The 21,825-nt window shown below is 44.7% G+C and overlaps 1 protein-coding gene across 1 annotated transcript in view; it reads right to left on the bottom strand.

Annotated features, from left to right (window-relative positions):
- Positions 1-21,825, bottom strand: part of LOC132390866 (bifunctional methylenetetrahydrofolate dehydrogenase/cyclohydrolase, mitochondrial-like) — a 45,589-nt gene continuing 23,764 nt past the window's right edge. Inside the window, exons 7-8 of the mRNA XM_059963411.1 lie at positions 16,511-16,636; positions 1-3,144 (exon numbers count right to left, since the gene is read on the bottom strand). Of these exons, the coding sequence (XP_059819394.1) occupies positions 3,029-3,144; positions 16,511-16,636 (242 nt within the window). The 3' untranslated portion in view covers positions 1-3,028. The remainder of the gene's footprint in view (positions 3,145-16,510; positions 16,637-21,825) is intronic.

The raw sequence follows: 21,825 nt of genomic DNA, 5'->3' as shown, positions 1-21,825 counted from the left end.
TAATAAATGCAGCAAGATACAGGGAAATCCCGGAGGAAAACCTGAAGCAGTCTAAAAGGAGATTTGTTTTCCAGCAAGACAATGACCCCAAGTATAAACCCAAAGCTACACAGGAATGGCTTAAACAATGTCCTGCAATGGCCAAGTCAGAGTCCAGACCTCAATCCAATTGAAAATTTGTGGCGGGGCTTGAAAAGGGGTGTTCACTCACTACCTCCATGCAATCTGACAGAGCTTGAGCAGTTTTGTAAAGAAGAAAAGGAGAAAATTGCAGTGTCCAGATGTGCAAAGCTGATAGAGACCTATCCACACAGACTCAAGAATGTAATTGCTGCCAAAGGTGCATCTACTAAAAACTGACTTGAAAGGGATGAACACTTATGCAATCAGTTATTTTGTGTTTTATAGTTGTAATTAATTTAGATCTTTTTGTAGTGATGTGACACTAAAGTCTTTTACTGTTGATCAGTGTCAAAAAAAGCCAAATTATATCCACAATAAAACATGAAACTCCCAAGGGGAGTGAATACTTTTCATAGGCACTGTAGACTCACTGATTAGTGACTCCACTTGTGATGGACCAGCTGCTCCATGACATCACTAGTGATCCAGACCTTGGCCCAGGAAGCTGTCAAGTTTGGAAACTATTTGGTGGACCAGAAGAATTTTGTTTTGTAGATGTGATGGGATATTTAAGGATTACAGAATAGAGGCAGGTCGATGTAGATATACAAACTGTTGTTAATGCTACAAGTGTAAGCAGATAAACAGAATGCAAGAGAGCGTCATTGGGTCACTGTGTGCAACTGTAATGTGACTTTAAATGGACACCATGTTCCGGGTTTAACATTGCATAGATGACTTTAATCAATGATTATCAGATGAAGATCAACGATTCGACAAAACTGATCCAATTGTCCATTGCCCAATACTTGGGAAGATTATTGAAGGCCAACATTTGGTGATCTGCTCCTATGGGAATTAGACCCATTGATGATGGCAGACTATTTTCGGTGTAGGATGGTATACATCTGTTGGTAGTGGTGTTCCTTCACCTGCTGTCCCTGCCCTGCCACAGAGGTGTGGGAGGTTTTGTCAGAACAGCCTGGACAAGTACCATTATTGGTGCTGGTATTTGCCAATTAATGAACAACTCTGTTTCAACATTTAACTCTCTGAGGACACTTCACATCTGCAATGCACGACGGCCAGGAAAATAGTGTACTGTGAGTTCAAAGGGTTCTAGAGCTGGAGGAGATCACAGGGGTGGGGACAGGAGAGGACATAGAGCTCTGTGAATGGCTGGGGCACAGACAAAAGTTGAAATGACTTCATACGTAAAGGAGAAAAAGGTGAGAAGTCGGTCAGCAGACTACTCAAATGGTTCCCTAAAACCTAAACAGAAACCTGTTCCTGTGTTCATTAGAAATTTGTGGCAGATTGTGTTTTTGTTCAGTCTATCCTCAGAGGATGCCTATCAGATCAATACCAGCTCTTCAAGCGATCTATGTAGTCTCTCTCCCTAACATATCCTTAACACCTTGCAAATATTTCTGTTTCTCACAACAGTAAAGGTCAGTCTGGCGATCAAGCCTATACTACCTCCCAGAATATTCCAATTTCCCTCTTACTGCTTTCCCTGTAACCCCATCAATTCCTTATCACCTACCTGCACTAGGGAATAATTTACAGCAGGTCAACCTATCTGATCATCTTGAGGACTTGAGAGGAAATGCAGAGCGTCCAGGGAAGCTCATGCCACAGGGAGAATGTGCAAACTGCACAGAGACAGAATCAGAGGGCAGTGTTGAACCCGGATCATTGGAGTGGTGAGGTAGCAACACCGCCTGTTGCACCACTGCTCTGCCCTTCAAATATTTACAAAAGTGCTTTCTGGAGGGTTCGGTTGAACCTGTTTCCACCCTCTCAGGATAAAGACATTAGCTTCTCTCCTCTGGTCCTCCCTCTGATCAATTACTCCTTGGCTTCTCTCCCTCTCCCTCTCTCTCAACAGCTTCTCCTCGCTTATTAACAGCAAATTGTTTCAGAGTTGACCATCAGCATCACATCTCCTGACCTCCTCTGCTCTAAGGAGAACAACCCACCTTCTCCAATCTCTCCAAGGAACCTCACTGTCCTCAATGTCAGACACTTGCATAAATACAGGAGGTTCTGATACTCTGTAACTATCCAGAACTATTCTATCTAAACTACCAATCACTCAATCACAATACCACGAGCTTTAGAGAAACTACAAACCCCCATAGCTAAGTTGGTTTACAAACACACTCTTCCCCAGATTTATCTTCTCAGTGACCCCTGAATTTAATCAGTGGCAGCCACTGCGAAGCCCACAGCTGAGCATTCCCCCCTGAAATCTCTCCATCAGTGTCCTTGTCTCCTCGAACAAGATTTTGTTTATTTGTCCAAATATCTCTTTCTGTAGCCCTTGCCAAACATTTAAAATAATATTCCTGTGATGTCTTACCAGGCTAAAGGAGCTTTATAAATGCTAAGAGTTAGAATTAATGTCACAGCAACTTCAACTGAACAACCAGTCATTGTGTCACCCAGTAAGAAAACAGGCCCTTCAGCCCATCACCTGGGCCAACCATCAACTACCTATTTACACCCACCCTATTTTACTCTCCCATATTCCTACCAACGACCCCAAATTCTGCCCCTCACTCTCACTAGGGTCATTACCACGCCCAATGAACCTACCAACCCACACTGCTCTGGGATGTTGAAGGAAACTGGAGCCATCACACACAGGGTCAAGGAGGAGGCCGCCGCCTTGTGAATGACAACGCTGGCATGAATGAGCGAGCCCAACATGCGGAAGGATGCAGTGACCCGGAGTAGGGTGGTGGCTGTCGCTATGCGTCCTCAGCTCCAGGAGACAACATGTGACAGCTTGCAGCAAATATAGATAAATGCAGTTAACAAAAATATCTCTTGTATAATAAATTAAACTGCGCTCCACAGAGGGAGAGGGGCTGCTCGAGCTGATGACGTGGGTTCATCCTCAGTAGCTTACTGACTTCTTGGCCACAATCAGAGTGTTCTTCATGAGCATCGCTACGGTCATCGGACCCACTCCTCCAGGGACAGGGGTGATGTAACTGGCCTTCGTCTTGATCTCTGCAAGGAGGACACAACAGCTTTACTGTTCCAAAGATCGGCAGACAAAGCGAAAGGACAATGAAAGGCAGATGGGGCGACGCTCACTAAATGCTGGAGGAACTCAGCAGGTCAGGCAGCGTCTATGGAGGGGAATAAACAGTCGATGTTTCAGACAGAGAATCTTCATCAGGATGGAGCGGGGTGAAGAGATGGGAGGATGAAGGTTGGGGACAGCTGCTAGAGGGAGATAACCAGGAACACAAAGGACTACAGGCACCTCAGCCTCCATATGAAGGGTCTCAACACACAATGGTGGCTCCTCACTTCTATTGTTTACTTCTATTTATTTAGAGATACAGCACAGTAACAGGCCTTTCTGGCCTAATGTGCTTGGCCACCCAACTACACCTATGAAGCCAATTAACTTACTAACCTGCATGCCTTAGGAATGTGGACGGGAAACAAAGCACCCAAAAGAATCCCATGTGGCAACAGGGGAAATATACAAATTCCTTACAGCCAGCGGCAGAGTTGAACCAGGGTCACAGGTACTGTCATAGCGTTACACTAACCACTAGGCTACTGTGTCACCCTAAGTTCCCACCACAGATACCGTCCTCACTGCTGAGCTCCCCCAAGCATCTTGCTTTTGCATCATTTTTATAGATGTCCATCAGTCAATTTTGTCCAGAAATTGGAAAATGCATAAAAATCACTCGATAATTTTGCCATACCTCCGCAGTTGTGTAACAGATGGAATTAAAAACACATTATGCCCACAATTAAGAACAATTAAAAAAACAGGGTGAAAGAGGAAACCTATTCTTTTGTTAGTAGGAACGAACATATGTACAGTACATGCAGCAATGAATTTAATATTTTGCGAGCTTATTTGTACAGTGGTGCAGAAAGTTTGTGAACCTGTAGAATTTTCTCTATTTCTACATAAATATTACCTAAAATGTGTTTAGATCTTCATCCAAGTCCTAAAACTAGATATAAAGAGAACCCAATTAAATAAATAACACAGAAACATTACACTTGTTCATTTGTTTATTGAGAAAAATGATTCAATATTACATGTATTTGTTGGATAAAGTACGTGAACCTTTGCTTTCAGTAACTGATGTGACCTCGTTGTACAGCATTTCCGGTAACTGTTGATCAGTCCTGCACGTCGGCTTGGAGGAATTTTAGTCCATTCCTCTTTACAAAACTGCTTCAACTCTGGGATGTTACTGGGCTTCTTTCCACGAACTGCTTGCTTCAGGTCCTTCCGAAACATTTCTATAGGGTTGAGGTCAGGACTTTGACTCAGCCATTCCAAAACACAAATTTGCTTCTTTTTAAACCTTTCCGTTGTTGGCCTTCATATCCTTGTCTTGTTGCATTATCCAACTTATATTAAGCTTCATGTGACAGACTGTTACCCTGACATTCTCCAATAAAATGTCTTGATATAATTTTGGATTAATTATTCCCTCAATAATTGCAAGCTGTCCAGGACCTGAGATAGCAAAGCAGCCTCAAACCATGATGCTCCTTCTACCACGCTTCACAGTTGGGATGAGGTTTTGGTGTTGGTGTGTAGTGCCCTTTTTACTCCAAACATAGCAATGTGTATTTCTGCCAAAAAGTACAACTTTAGTCTCATCTGCCCATAGAACATTATCCTAGAAGCATGTAGAACATCCAGGTGGTCTTTTGCTAACTTAAAACATGCAGCAATTTTTACTTTTAGAGAGCAGTGGTGCCCTTCCTTGTTCAGTGTTCTTCTTACAGTGGACACAGGAACAGAGACTTTAGCAAGTTCTAGAGATTTCTGGTTCTTTTTCACCTCCTTCAGCATTGTACGTTGTGCTCTTGGTGTGATGCCCATTCCTAGAGAGAGCAGCAACAGTGCTGAGTTTCCTCCGCTTGATGATAAATTCTTACTGTGGACTGCTGAACACTCAGGTATTTGGAAATAGCCTTTTCCAGCTTCATGCATCTCTACAACTCTTCTTCATAGGTCCTCTGAAAGTTGTTTTGAACGAGACATGGTGCACATAAACAGATCTTTCTTGAGAAGAGCAGGCTCAGTCAGTAACCTGACTTTGTGTGTCTTTTTTATAGGCAGGGCACCTCCACAAACCACACCTCCAATCTCATCTCATTGATTGGAACACTGACGCCAAATAGCTTTTGCAGAAGGTATCACCCCAGAGGCGCACATACTTTTTCCAACAAAGACATGTAATATTGGATCATTTTCCTCAATAAGTAAATGAGCAAGAATATTGTTTTTCTGTTATTTATTTAATTGGGTTCTCTTTATCTTGTTTTAGGACTCATCTGATCACATTTTAGCTCATGCTTATGCAGAAACAGAGAAAATTCTACAGGGTTCACAAACGTTCTAACATCACAACATGTAGGGATCACCAAGAGTCAGGTGTTAATAACCTGGGTACAGTCTCTACATAAATACATTGGCTTTTAATCATATGAGGAACTCTATTACAATCCTTTAAGAGTGTCAGATATAGGAACAGAACTAGGCCATTTGGCCCATTGTCTGCTCGCCATCTCATCATAGCGGATTAGTCTTCTATCTCGGCCCCAATCTTCTGCCTTCTTGTATACCTTCACGCCTTGACTAATCAAGAATCTATCGACCTCTGCCTTAAATATACATAAAGACTTGTCTCCCACAGCCACCTGTGGCACAGATCACTACCCTCTGGCCCTCCTCATCTCTGCTCTAAAAGGATGCCCCTCTGTTCTGAGGCTGTGTCCTCTGGTCTCAGATGCTCTCACCATAGGAACCATCCTCTCCACATCCACTCTATCAAGGTTTCAATGAAGTCACCCCTCATTCTTCTGAATTCCAGTGAGCAGAGGCCCAGAGACATGAAACGCTCCTCATATGACAAGCCATTCAATCCTGGAATCGTGTTTGAGAACCTTCTTTGAACCCTCTCCAATGTCAGCACGTCGTTTCTTAGCTGAGGGGCACAAAGCTGCTCACCATACTCCAAGGGAGGCCTCACCAGTGCTTTATAAAGCCTCAACATTACACCCATGCTTTTATATTCTAAGTATCTAAGATCTATGACAATCGGGATGCTGTTCCAGTGCTGTCTGAACCAGGATCATTGATCAAGTGGGGTGCCATTAATTACAGGGAAATGGGAATGAGCAGAGAAATGGGAATGATAAATTAGCTCTGGGAGTCAGGATAGGCTCAATGGGCCGAGTGGCAGGAGACAATATGGAAGTTTAAAATGGGGCAAGAATGGAATACATTCCATTGACTGTTCTCAGAGAGAGGGATAGAACAAGGTCACCTTTTAATGAAAGGTTCTATTAAACATTCCTCAAAGTTCAGTGAACACACCTAGTTCAAAGTAGTCAGGTCAGTTCTCAAGAGTTCAAACAGAGGGCAAGAATCTGAAACCTGTGCAAGAACTGCTTTCCCTCCCTCCATCATGTGCTGTTGATGAAACCTGTGCTTTTCATAAACCTGAAAAAGCTTTATGAAAACAAATGACAGTCTGAACTAAAAAAATCAACACAAGATAAAGATCCTGCAACTGAGGGAGTCTGGATATCTGGGACTCTATCAGATACAGTAACATCACAACATCTGATTCTTCTCCGGTTCCTCCTTACATATTGCATATTATGGTGTAGTTTTAATGATGGTTGCTCTGTGATAGTGGAACCCAGACAGCTAATACAATCAATGCACACACTGTCTCGAAGTAGAGAGGTATTGAGCTGGCCAATTAGAAGTTGGAGAAGAAACTCGCTCACTCGGGGGGGTGGGGGGGGGGGGTTCAGAGTATTGGAGCACGGAAAGATGTCCTTCAGCCAACTACCTGAGTTAGTCCCATGTAACTGCATTTGGTCTAATTCCCCTAAACCTCTCCTATTCACATACTTTCTACACTGTGTGTCAAGAAAACAACCTCTCCCTCAACGTCGCAAAAACAAAGGAGCTGGTTGTGGACTACAGGAGGAATGGAGACGGGCTAGCCCCTATTGACATCAATGTATCTGGGGTTGAGAGGGTGTACAGCTTTAAGTTCCTCAGCATACACATCACCGAGGACCTCATGTGGTCTGTACACATCGGCTGTGTGGTGAAAAAAGCTCAACAGTGCCTCTTTCACCTCAGACAGTTGAGGAAGTTTGGTACGGGCCCCTAAACTCTAAGAACTTTCTACAGGGGCACAATTGAGAACATCCTGACTGGCTGCATCACTGCCTGGTATGGGAACTGTACTTCCTTCAATCACAGGACTCTGCAGAGAGTGATGCGGACAGCCCAGCACATCTGTAGATGTGAACTTCACACTATTCAGAACATACACAAAGACAGGTATGTAAAAAAGGCCAGAAGGATCATTGGGGACCAGAGTCACCTCAACTACAACCTGTTCCAGCTGCTACCTTCTGGGAAGCAGCCGAAATGAGCTTTGCTGATAACGTGAAAATAGTACAGGAACATTTAGAACCAAAACCATTGTTGATTGCAAAACACTTTAGGTTTCATAAGTGAAATCAAAAGGAATTGGGAGTTCATTTCAGCATTCAGCAAATGGCTTAATGATGCACTGAGAGATTAATGATGCACTGAGCTTGTGGAATCTTACAAGAAAGCATTCAAAAGCAGCTCCTAACTGAAGCATAACTTACACTTAAAAGAGCAGTTGACATAGCTGTATCAATAGAAACAGCAGACAGAGATGCATTCAGGAATGAAAGTGAACGTGAACAAAATTGCAACATCTAAACAGGAACCAGCCTGGTTGAACAAATTGTGTTACCATTGGAACAGAGCTCACACATACCAGGCTAATGCAAGTTTAAATGCAGAGCTTGCAGAAAAGTAGGGCACATACAAAGTGCATGTTTGGGCAGATAAAAATAAATGGACTGCACAGGGAAGAGAAAAAGCTAAAAAGTAAAGCTACAATTTCAAAAAGAGCATTAATCAGCAAGCTATTGATGAAAAATCTGATAATGATGAAAGTGACACAGGACCAAGTAGCCTTGAGATTTATAATGTGAAAAATAACAATAGATAAGCAATCTGGCTTACACTAGAAATAAACAGCAAATTAATTAAAATGGAATTGGACACTAGCTCGGTTGTTTCAATCATTGCACAAAATGAGTTTGAACAGCATTTCAAAGATACCAAACTGAAGCCAGCAGATAATCCAATTAAGAACTTATACGGAGAAAAGAAAACTCCCATGGGAATGACATTCGTAACAGTGAGATACAACAACCAACAAGACAATTTGGGCTTGCACCAGTATGTGGCAAAAACAGGAGGCCAACATTGTGAAGGCATGATTGCCTGAGACAACTACAACTTGACTGGAGATCAACCCATCATTTGCATGTCACATCCCCTGCAACAGAGTCAACTGAGAGCAAATTAAGAAAGGCACTGGATGATGGCATTAGAAAACTGAAACACATCAAAGGTAAAATAGTATTAAATGAAAATGCCACACACAAGTTTTATAAAACCTGTTCGGTTCCTTATACCATCTGTGATGAAGTAGCAGTGAGCCAGATCGCATGGAGGCTGAAGGAATTCTTTCCAAGGTTGAGTGGAGCCCATGGGCAATGCCAGTGGACCCAGTAGCCAAGGATGGGTCTGTCAGGATCTGTGGTGATTTTCAGGTCACCATCAGCCCAGTATTTAAAGTAGACCAATGCCCTTTGCCCAGGATACAGAATATTTTTGCAAACCTTTCAGGAGGAAAACACTTCAGCAAAGTGGACTTTGCTACGGCCTATGTGCAGATGGAGATGGAAGAATAGTCCAAAGAATGTTCTCACTATCAACATTCACAAAGGGCTTTATCTCTGTGTAAAGGGGGTTTCTTTTTTTTCTTTGTTACTGTTGGGAAAGGGTTTCCTTTTGTTAACTAGCAGGAATGCTAATTTACTGATAACGAGAATTGTATTCCTTTGTAAACCAAATGGGGATTAATGTTCTTTCTTCTGTGTCTGTAAGCTTTTGTTGACGGGCTTTTGGGCAGATCGGCGCGAGGGGGTCGAGAGAGAGGACGCAATGCTCTAAGCTGGGCGAGGATCGGACCCCAAAGGGGGGTCCGAGGCCGGGAGATTCTCCGGGGGGGGGGGGGATGAAGCTAGATGTGCTTGGTTGACCACTCGGAGGGTCCTGAGCTGTTTGGAGAGTCGAGGAGTTCGGAGGGTCCTGAGCTGTTTGGAGAGTCGAGGAGTTCGGAGGGTCCTGAGCTGCGAGTCGAGGAGTTCGGAGGGGATCGAATGGTGGCCAGAAGACTTCAGTAATTGAACTCCAACGGCTGTGCACGAAGTGGTTTGGACTTTGATAAGTTTGGCGCCTTTTCTTTAATTTTCTCTTCATATATACTGTATCGTTATTAATCACTTAGTTATAGTAACCTTTATAAATTGTACTCATTTAATCGCATATGGTGTACTGTCTGTTTTTAGGTGAGGCGGGGACCTCACACAGCATCCACACCAGCTGATTACCCAGTTTGGCGGGGCCGAAGGCTGCTCCCCCTAGACGAGAACGAGCTGAGCGAGCCTGAGGCGACCCAGGGGGTTGCATTGTGGGGTGCTCGTCCGGGATTGATTTCTGTGGAAGCTGTGTGATCACCCTCTTTAAATTGTGTCTGCGGCAAAGAGCTGGTGTGCCTTTGTGGGTGTATGATTGCTGGTTATCGCTGCGTGTGTGTTGGGTGGGGTGGCTGCTGTTGTTAGCCTCGAGGTCGTTGTTCGAGTTCCAACTAGTGCTGACGAAATGGTGATGGGACCATGGGCTGTCCGTACTGTTTGGAGAGTGAGGAGTGACAGGTTGGGATGTTTCAGCAGTGGTGAGCTCCGCCTGGTTGTTGGAATAATGTCCAGCCCTAAAGGGGCGGAGGCGTGGGCGGAGCGGACCCCTCAGTTGTTGGGTGAGTGGCAGTGCTTGGCTGAGGGAAAGCGACAGGGACGGGTTGAAAGTTTGAGTAGGCGGGCTGGTGACTTTGTTAGAACTGTCGGGCGCAATGACCTCGAAGTGACCGCTGCCAGTTCTGGGAAAGTGTGGGAAAATGCGTGTGGTTCGACTGGAAGTCAAATGCCGCAGCTGGGGGGCTTATCATATCCGTGGCAGGAGATTGGTGGGAAGTTTTTAGGGTATCCCTTTTTGCCTAGGGGGGCAGATAAATTGCTTGTGGTGCCAAGGGGATCTGTCAAGGGGATCAGTCGTTCCGTTGATTCGAGAGGTGTCGGGAAACTGAGAGGAGGCCCAGTGGGAGAACGGCTTGGGGTCTCTGAGGGAGCACGTTCCCAGCAATGTACCAAGGAACTCCCAAAAGGAACAGAACCTATTCCTGAAGGCTTAGAGGGGCCACGCGCACAGGTGTTGTTACGGATGGATGGAAGTCAAGTTAAAGCCATCCTCGGCACTGGGGCGCCGGTTAAGTTGCTGTACAGTTTGTTTCATAACCGTTATTGGAAGCATTTACCCTTGACGACATTGAGGACACTGGAGATTCGGGGTACCAGTGCCGGTGATTATCCAGACGATGGTTGTTGGTCAGTGAAAATGGAGTTCTTGGAGGCAAATGTGGAGGAGACTGAAGTTCATGAATCGTTAATGCTGATGTGTCCGGACCCTGTTGAGACGGGCAGCGTTTCTGTTCTAGAGAGAACCAGTATCCTGCTGGTGAGCTTGGGGGCCTGCCCGGAGGAGGCGGGTGAGCGTTGTTTGGAGGCATTGTCGATGCACCCAGAGTTTCCAGCTGCTTGTGTGGACGTGTGTAGCAGCATTGGGCCGATACCGAATTCAAACAAGAGCCAGTGGCGGTACGGCCTGGGGAAAGTATCTGAGGGTGAGACCCTCTTAGTGGACGCTGCGAAATACCACGAGGGAGCGGAGTTGACTGCTGAAGACACCTCGGAGAGAGAGAGGTTGCGGCGACTGGCCCCGACAGCCGTGGAAGACGTAGGCAGCGTGTGTGTGGATTGTATTGCGTTGAAGAGGCGCACTGTCAGTGACCAGAATATGGCCCTGAGGGCCAGAGAGGCGATGGCCTGTCTGAGTGGTGCGATGTGGTTTAAGGTGCTGGATCGGAGGAGTGGATGTTGCCAGATCCCGATGAGTGGGGCCGACAAGGAGAAGACGGCCGTTATACATTCCCTAGGAGACTTCGGGTCCGAAAAGATGCCACAGGGCATATCTGGAGCCCTTGCAACCTTCCTGCGGGGCAGGTGGAAGACCATAGGGGATGTGGAGGCGTTTGGAGTTTTGGTGTATGTGGATGATCTCTTGGTGTTTGGATTTGCCTCAGGAGAATATGAAGTGAGGTTGTTGCAGGAGCAGCTGAGAACTACCGAGTTAAAGTGTTTTCGGGACGCGTGCCAGGGCTGGCGAAGGTCGCAGCTCGTGAGTGACTGTCTCTACGGAATCAAGTTTGAAATGAAGACGGAGAGACTGGAGAAAGTGATCTGGAACCATTCGGAAGACTTACAAGTTGGAGAGAATGAAGAAAGTTGTCTGACTGAGGGTAATAGCAAACTGAGAACCCGGAGAGGGGAGTTTGCGGAGGTGAAGAAATTACAGACGAATCTCAGAAGAGAGAAGCGGAAGCTTGCAGGGAACCTGAAGATGACCATCGACAGTTCAAATGAAGTGCAAAATCTGAAAGTTGATCTGGAAGAAGTCATGAGGAAGAAAAAGCTGGAGAGAAGTGCAGTGAATACTGAACAGGAGGCTGAAGAGACTGCGGGAGCAGTGCAGGCCACGTGTTTCCGTTTGGAGAAGATCAAACAGCAGCTACCGATCACAGGAATGAGGAATAATACAGATTCGATGGATGATGTGCTGGATGTGTGGTACATGCTGCCTTTTGCTGACTTTCCCTCGATTGAGGAAGAGACCTTTGGCCCTTCTCCCATTGAGTCAGGTGTAGCGGGGAGGGTTAGCTGTGTGCAGTGTGGGGCATGAGTGAGAGGTTGAGAGAGGAGTTGGTAGTGGGCCCAAGGTATCCCCAGTTGTGTCCGAGCCTGCAGGGTTTAGGTGAGGGAGTACGGAGGCCTCAGAAGGGTTAGGGAACTCCCAGATAGTTGGCCTAAGTAGCGCCTGAGGAACAGGGCGTGAGGGTTACTGTGTGGGGAGGAGATGTCACTGTTTGTGCTTGGGTTACGGTGTGTTGGCAGGAAAGGTGGCGAGTTATTTAGTAGTCATGAGGACATGACTTTTATTTGGTGGAGGAAGTGTGTAAAGGGGGTTTCTTTTTTTTCTTTGTTACTGTTGGGAAAGGGTTTCCTTTTGTTAACTAGCAGGAATGCTAATTTACTGATAACGAGAATGGTATTCCTTTGTAAACCAAATGGGGATTAATGTTCTTTCTTCTGAGTCTGTAAGCTTTTGTTGACGGGCTTTTGGGCAGATCGGCGCGAGGGGGTCGAGAGAGAGGACGCAATGCTCTAAGCTGGGCGAGGATCGGACCCCAAAGGGGGGTCCGAGGCCGGGAGATTCTCCGGGGGGGGGGGGGGATGAAGCTAGATGTGCTTGGTTGACCACTCGGAGGGTCCTGAGCTGTTTGGAGAGTCGAGGAGTTCGGAGGGTCCTGAGCTGTTTGGAGAGTCGAGGAGTTCGGAGGGTCCTGAGCTGCGAGTTGAGGAGTTCGGAGGGGATCGAATGGTGGCCAGAAGACTTCAGTAATTGAGCTCCAACGGCTGTGCACTAAGTGGTTTGGACTTTGATAAGTTTGGCGCCTTTTCTTTAATTTTCTCTTCATATATACTGTATCGTTATTAATCACTTAGTTATAGTAACCTTTATAAATTGTACTCATTTAATCGCATATGGTGTACTGTCTGTTTTTGGGCGAGGCGGGGACATCACACAGCATCCACACCAGCTGATTACCCAGTTTGGCGGGGCCGAAGGCTGCTCCCCCTAGACGAGAACGAGCTGAGCGAGCCTGAGGCGACCCAGGGAGTTACATCTATAATAGGGTTATTTTTGGAGTGGCATCTGCACCTGCAACCCAGCAGAAAGCGATGGAACAAGGGCTCCAAGGCTGCCCGATACTCAGCATTACCTGGATGGCATCGTTGTTACCAATAAGGAAATCTCAAAAATCTCAAGACAGCATTAAAAAGATTAGAAGATAATGGGCTCAGAGCACATCACAAGAAGTGTGAATTCTTTATACCAAGCATCATTAATTGTGGTCACACCATTGACGTGCAGGAATTACAAGACGTTTTCTAAGAAAATTCAAACAGTAGTGGATGCCCCAAGGCCAAAGGATGTGTCACAGATGCAGCCTCTTTTAGATTTGTCAATTTTTGTAACAGATTCGTCCCAAAATGACTACTGTGCACCATCCCTTGAACTCAATACTACAGGTGGGAAGAAACAGCAATGGACGGAATAGTGTGAGGTGACAAATGAAATGGTGACGTCAGACCAATACTCACACAGAATGATCCACTTTATCCGGTGAAGCTTATCATGCACCATTTGGGATGATAGCACATCCAGCAAAAAGGTATTCAGAGCTGTCAGAACCGCTTCCTGCAGTCCCAAACTCAAATCCTACAACCACCACGGAGGAGGTCCCAGAACTTGAGATTGTTTCACAGCCACAAGTCTCACTTGCCAGGCAGAGTGATCCCCTTTGTCAGGAAAGACATTATCCCACAAGAGTAAGAAATCCTCCATAGTAATTAAATCTTTAGGCCTGAATGGGACAATATATGAGAGCAATTTGAGTTGAGACACATTATACATTATATGTATAAAAGATATTAAGAGGAATAGATAGAGTGGACAGCCAGCACCTCTTCCCAGGGCACCACTGCTCAACACAAGAGGACATGGCTCTAAGGTAAGGGGAGGAAAGTTCAAAGGGGATATTAGAGGAAGGTTTTTTACTCAGAGAGTGGTTGGTACATGGAATGCACTGCCTGAGTCAGATGCACTAGTGAAATTTAAGAGACTACTAGACAAGTATATGGAGGAATTAAGGTGGAGGTTTATATGGGAGGCAGGGTTTAAGGGTCGGCACAACATTGTGGGCCGAAGGGCCTGTACTGTGCTGTATTGTTCTATGTTCTATATTGAGTTGGAGTTTATAACTAAGCAGAGATGAGTCTTGTGCATTTAGTATTTCAGCAATATTTGAGTAATATTGTAAATATATTATCTAATTAAGAAGTCTTTGTTTAAATAATTCATTACAGGATATACCTAACAGTACATGAATGGTATATATCACCAAGCCACTATGTCATACGTATGTGCCTCATTAAAGTAAAAACAAAACTAAGACCTGTTATCATAGGCTCCCATCTTTTTCTTGTAATTAGTTTTATGTTCTGGAGTTATAAAACACAACAGCTGAAGGGAAGATGAGAATGATTGTGGGGAGAGGGGAGGGGAGTAGTTGGAGGCTCACTCAAAGAGCTGGCACAGGCATAAACAATGCAAAACTATCCAATCCATCAAAGTTTGTGACAAATCAGCATATAAGAGCAAGATTGAAAATCAGGCTGGGTGGTGCCACAACAACTTCTTACTCAATGTCAGCAACACCAAGGAATTGATTGTTAACTTCAGGAGAAGGAAACATGAGGTCCATGAGCCTGGGAAATCAGAAGTGGAAAGCATCGGCAACTTTAAATTGCTCGGTGTTACCCTTTCAGAGGATCCAGCACGTTAAGTGCGATTACAAAGAAAGCACGGCAGCTCCTCGACTTCCTTAGGAGTTTGCAAAGGTTCGGCATGACATCTAAAACTCTGACAAACTTCTATAGGCGTGTGGTGGCATCACAGCCTGGTATGAAAACACCAACACCTTCCCTGCCAGTTGAGGGGTAATAACTGTTCTTGAACCTGACGGAGTGGGTCCGGAAGCTCCTGTACCTTCTTCCTGATGGCAGCAGCGAGAAGAGAGAATGACCTGGGTTTGAAGGTCCCTGATGATGGATGCTGCTTTCCTGTGGCACTGCTCCATAGGGATGTGCTGAATGGCGGGGAGCACTCATCTCATGTTCTCAATATTTATTGTTTGTTTTCTTTATTTATTTCTTCTTGTATTTGCACAGTCTGTTGACTTTTACAGTGGCTGGTGCAGCCTTGCTTTGATTCTGTTACGGTTATGCCCACAAGAGAACGAATCTCAGGATAATCAATTTACTTTGAACTTCCTTCCATCCATTCCAGCTTCACAGCGTGTTATTTCAGGAAGGAAGCCTGCCACCCTGCCCATTCCCTTTTCTCTCCTCAGCCTTCTGGAAGAAGACACAGGAGCTTGAAATTCTAAATGACCAGTCTCAAGAACAGCTTCTTCCCCACTGCTACTGGATTTCTCAACCAATCACAGCCTTCCCAGTGATGCTGTTACGTTTTTGCACCCTCTCCCATCGTCACTTTAGGATTTTTTAACTACTTCAGTTTGCACTACTGTTCTTGGTGCTGTTTTGTATTTATTGTGTTTATTATTACCATGTATACTTTTACTCTGTAAGATTTACATGAGCAAAGTATTTCATTTCACCCTGGTGTACATGAGAATGCACTGATCTGGACAAGTCCAAATCAGCAGCCGTCATACATCTCTTGTATATCCTCTCTCCAGTATGCTTGCATGCTTCCCTAGTGCAGTGACCAGAACTGTCCTATTACTCCAGAGTGGTCCCAGTATCACCTCTCTGCTCACCTGTTCTGTGCTTCAGTCTGTCAGGGAGAATATCCCACAGGACTTCTTACCCACCTGTGTGCCTACTCTGCGCTCTTCAGGAGGTGTGGAAAGGACCCCGATGTCCTCAGCACTTCGGCACGTTGCAGAGTGCTCCGCTTTCTTGGCCTTCTCCGTACAAGTCACCTCACTCGGCTCCACCACCAGTTCTGCTTGCCACTTTCCCAACCCAATTAGATCACTAATGGATCCCTGACAAATTCAGTGCCTCCCATGCACACCAACGATTGCACCTGATCCGTCGGCCCTCAGCTTGTACTCACTGGGTTCCCCACCGTCCATGCCATGCCATCCCCTCACTGGTAGCATCCGGCAAGAGGTACAGAAGCTTCACACCACCAAGTTCACAAAAAGTTACTTCCCTTCAGCCATTCAGTTCTTGAATCAACCCGTACAACCCTAATCAGTAAACAAAACTATGTTCACTTTAATGCAAAGTAATTAGTTTTCTCCTTTGTGATCTTTCTTGTAACAATTGTGTATAATTTTGTTTAGTTTATATTTTCTTCATGAATGCTGCTAATAAAGTGCATTTATCTGTGAAGCTGCTGCAAGCAGGTTTTTCAATGTAGCTGGTCATACATGTACTTGTGTATATGTGAATTAGCTTTGATTTTTCACTTCTTTACCGTCAAAGTCAGCATCTCCCACCAACTTGGTCTTTCCTGTTACAGGATCCTGTACACGATTGATGCCAACATCTATTACGACTGTTCCCTCTTTGATCATATCAGCAGTAATCAGTTTCGGAATTCCTGGAAGAAAGCAACAATTTATGTATCACTGAAGGGTCTCAGGCAGTGAGTTTCGAAGCAAATCACTTTACCCAGGCAGAAATGGATGATAGGAACCTCCCTCAAAACTTCAGTCTTACCTAATAAAGACATAAATAAGCTATAAGTATCGAGAACATGAGATGAAGGGTCCTTGAAAGTATGTCCATTGGTTGTAGGAAGATTTCCCTGATGGGGCAAATGAAATTATCCTCTTTGGTTCAAGACCCTGATAGTTGCGGGGTAGCAACAGTTCCTGAACCAGGTGGTGTGATTCCTGAAGCTCTTGTACCTTCTATCTGAAAGAAGAGAGCAAGTTCTGGGTGGTGGGGGTCCCTGAACAGGAATGCTGCTTTCCTACAACAACATTTCATGTACAGTGCCAATTAAAATATTCACCCCACCCCCTTGGAAGTTTTCATGTTTTATCGTTTTACAATGTTGAATCACAGTGGATTTAATTTGGCTTTTTTTTGACAATGATCAACAGAAAAAGACTTGTGTCAAAGTGAAAACAGATCTCTGCAAAGTTTTCTAAATTAATTACAAATATAAAACACAAAATAATCAATTACATGAGAATTCATCCACTTCAAGTCAGTATTTAGTAAATTCACCTTTGGCAGCAATTACAGATCTGAGTCTGTGTGGACAGGTCTCTATCAGCTTTGCACATCTGGACATTGCAATTTTCCCCCATTCTTTTTTTACAAAACTGCTCAAGCTCTGTCAGGCTGCATGGGGATTGTGAGTGAACAGCCTTTTTCAAGTCCAGCTACAAATTGGGGTCATTATTTTGCTGAAAAACTAATTTTCTCCTGAGTCACAGTTCTCTTGCAGACTACACCGGGTTTTTCTCCAGGATTTCCCTGTATTTTGCTGCATTCATTTTACCCTCTACCTTCACAAGCCTTCCAGGGTCTGCAGCAGTGAAGCATCCCCACAGCATGATGTAGCCACCACCATGCTTCACAGTAGGGATGGTGTATTGTTGATGACCCGTGGTGTTTGGCTTACGCCAACCATAGTGTTTAATCTGATGGCTAAAAAGCTCAATTTTGGTTTCACTGGACCATAGAACCTTCTTCCAGCTGAGTCTCAGAGTCTCCCATGTGCCTTCTGGCAAACTCTAGTGGAGATTTCATGTGAATTGTTTTAAACAGAGGCTTTCTTTTTGTCATTCTCCCATAAAACTGCGACTGGTGAAGCACTCAGGCAACAGTTGTTGTATGCACAGTCTCTCCCATCTCAGCCACTGAAGCTTGTAACTTCTCCAGAATTGTCACAGGTCTCTTGGTGGCCTCCCTCACTAGTCCTATTCTTGCATGGTCACTCAGTTTTGAGGACAGCCTATTCTAGACAGATTCACAGCTGTACCATATTCTTGATGATTGACTTAACTGTACTCCAAGGGATATTCAGTGACTTGGAAATGTTCTTGTATCCATCTCCTGACTTGTGCTTTTCAATAACCTTTTCACGGAGTTGCCTGTAGTGTTCTTTTGTCTTCATGGTGTAGTTTTTGACAGGATACTGACTCACAGGCAGATGGATTTTTTTTACTACAATCAGTTGAAATACCTTGTCGGCACACAGGTGATCTCCTTTTAACTAATTATGTGACTTCTAAAACCAATTGGCTGCACCAGTGATAATTTTGGTGTGTCATATTAAGAGAGTGAATACCTATGCAATCAATTATTTTGTGTTTTATATTTGTAATTAATTTAGTTCTCTTTCTAGAGATCTGTTTTCACTTTGACACGAAAGAGTCTTTTTTTTGTTGATCAATGGCAAAAAAGCCAAATTAAGTCCACTGTGATTCAATATTGTAAAACAATAAAACATGCAAACTTCCAAGGGGGGGGGTGAATACTTTTTATAGGCACTGTAGATGTGCACAATGGTTGGGAGGGGCTTATTCGTGTTGGAATGGGCGGCATCCACTACTTCTTGTCAGATTTTTCTCTCAAGGGCATTGGTGTTCCCATACCAGGCTGTGATGCCATCTGGTCAATATACCGGATACATCACAGCCGGTTAATGCATTAAGAAAAGTTAATGAATGAATGGGGCAGTGCAAATTTGGACAAATCGCTCTATATGTGAATTAGAAGAAGGGTTGACTATTTGTCTCCCTCAACCTGCCCCCCATTCATCAAGATTATGGCCTATCTTCTACTTCAACACCCACAGTTCCCACATTCTTTAAACTCCTTTAATATACAGCCTCCACAATCATAATTCATGATCTTATGACTGCAGAAGTTTTTCCTGAAACATCTACCCTGTATTCTGTTTCTCAGCCAGGGAAAGCAACCCATCCGTCTATCTGCCAAGCCCTTTCAGAATTCTGTATGTTCTGATGAGATCCCCTCTCGCTTTTCTAGAGAATACGGCTCGTCGACTCGATCTCTCTTCATAAAGCAATAAAGCAAACCCCACTCCACCCCCCCCCCCCCCCTGCACATGCTGGGAACTAGTCTGGTGAAACTTCGTCACACTCCCTCTATGGTAGGTACATCTCTCCTAGGGTGAGAAGACCAGAACTGTACACAGTACTCCCGGTGAGATCTCACTAACATCGTGTACAATTTCAATGTCTTTATTACACAGGGACAAAAGACCTGAGAGTAGTTAATCAAATTAATGGGAACCGTAGAAAAGGTAGAGAATCATTGGAGTAGAAATTAAAGTCAAACACTAAAGGATACACCTGTACACAAAGTGAGAAGGCAGTAAGTTCAAACGGGATGTGTGAAGCAAGTTTTTTGTTACAGGGAATGGTGGATGCCTGAAGCACACTGTTGCGGTTAGTGGTGAAAACAGGTATGATAGTTAATGATTCCGAGGCTGTTAGAAAGACACATGAGTATGCAGGGATTAGAGGGAAATGGATCACATGTAGGCAGAAGCGGTTTAGTTTATGTCAACATTGCGTTCGGCAGAAACATGGTGGGTCAAATGACCTCTTCCTGTGCTGTATAGTTCCACTGTTGTGTGTTGGTGTTAATCCAAACAATGCATTTCTCTGTAAGTTTCAATGGACACAGGATAAGAAGTTCTGCAGATGCTGGAAATCCAGAGCTACTCATAGAAAATGCTGGAAGAACTCAGTAGGTCAGGCAGCATCTATGGAAATGAATAAACAGTCAACGTTTCGGGCCAAGACCCTTCTTCATGATAAATAAATTTATAGGCTGAATTTCACTGCTGCAAACCAATAAATTTTGCATCACTTAAGTCAGTGATTAATAGACCTAACTCTGAAGGCACATGTCCCATACAACGGGTGCAGGTGTTGAGGAACCAGAGGAAGATGAAGTGGGCAAACTTTCTTAAAAGCCATAGATTGGATGGATGAGGAGGGAGATGTTACCATCACACACAGGATGTCACTTTAACATGGATTACTTTTGAGCTGTCACAGAAGCGGGAAGGTGATGCTATGTGCCAAAGACTCAACACAAAAGCAACCCACAACAATAAGACTGCAGTAAAATCACCCAAGAGTTGGTTGAATGACAGAGCAGGCTCAATGGGCTGAACGGCTTACCCCTGCTCCTAATCCACACTGAGCTGAAGACAATGGGTACACACTTAATGTGAGCCGCACCCTATGAAACTGGATCAGTTCACATTAGGTAACAGTAACACCTTCCAGACAATGACAGCAAACTTGGCAAAGATCAGTTAACTTGTGGTTCACCACAGGATAGGTCACGGTTTCAACACATCACACATAGCAACAGTGTTTACTGACATTTTAACAAAGTTAAAGTTCCCAACAAACTTCCAAAACTCTCGTGACTAAATGCTTTTCAAAGTGGGTGGGACTCAGAAAGGGTCTTTCTCTCAGGCTTTGGGGCGAGCAGCTGCCCAAAAGACCAAAGCTGGATGGGTCCGGAAGCACCAAGTGGTGAGACTGAGGTGAGGATGGACACAGGGTCGATCAAGCCAGTGTGTTCAAGGTGTGGATAAGGATTTTTAAACCAAGTTGCAGTCGCTCCATACGGTTCAGATGGGTAAGCAATGGGGCCCAACAAGGGGTTTCAAGGGAAATGATATTTCAGAGGCAGTTGCTACAATCAACAGCTTGACTAAGTTTGACCAACTTGTATGAACCTTGGTCAAACTACACTCAGAGTACCGCTAACAGTTCTGATCTCTGTATCAAAGAAAGTCACAGAGACATAGCGAGCTACACTATGGAAACAGATCCTACACTCCACACAGTCTGTGCTGAACGTGAACTAATCATTTACACTAATCCCATTTGATTTTCCCAACTCCTCCTGGATTCTACCCCTCACCTACACGTGGGGTGGGGGGGAATTTACAGCGGCCAATTAACCTGTCAGTCCACACACCTTTGGGATGTGGTAGGAAACCGGAGCACCCTAGGAAAACGTAAGTGGTTAAAGAGAAAACGAGCGAACTCCACACAGACAGCACCAGTGGTCAGCATTGAACCTGATCTCTGGTGCTGTGAGGCAGTGTTTCTGCCACAACGAACAGTACAGCACAGGAAAAAGCCCTTCAGCCCACGACGTCTGTGCTGAACCTGATGCCAATCCACCGCCCTCCTATTCATGTGCCTGAATGAACGCCACCGGTGCCTGAATGGACGATGCACGTCAATGGTCCCGAGCTTTTACAGATGCAGAGTAGAGAGCATCCTAACATGCTGCATCACTGCATGGCACAAAAACCGCAATGCAGCGGACAGAATGGCGTTATAACCAGAAGCCAAAACTGGCCAGTGAATCACCAACCTACACATCACCAAGGACATATAAACAGAAAGGTGCCAGTAACATCATGAAGGATCCCACCCACACTGCTCGTGGACTGTATGTCCCACTCCTCATCAGGAATGAGGCAACCGGGCATCCATGCCAGGACCACCAGACCCACAAATAGTTACTTTCCCCAAGCAGTACGGCTGATCAACACCTCCACCCACTAACCCACCCCACCACTTTATCATTTCCTGTCAGTCACCTTATATACAGACACTCCTAATCCTAGCATCACTTTATGTATCAATCAATCTATGTATAATCTTACGTTTTTTTTATTATGTTCTTTATCTTAGTGTGTTTTCTATATGCTGCATCAGATCCGGAGTAACAATTATTTAATTCTCCTTTACACCTGTGTACTGGAAA

The sequence above is a fragment of the Hypanus sabinus genome, chromosome 3 (assembly GCF_030144855.1).
Source record: "Hypanus sabinus isolate sHypSab1 chromosome 3, sHypSab1.hap1, whole genome shotgun sequence".
NCBI classification, from domain to species: domain Eukaryota; kingdom Metazoa; phylum Chordata; class Chondrichthyes; order Myliobatiformes; family Dasyatidae; genus Hypanus; species Hypanus sabinus.
Note: the sequence above shows the minus strand (reverse complement) of the source record. Positions and strands in the feature narration are given on the sequence as shown.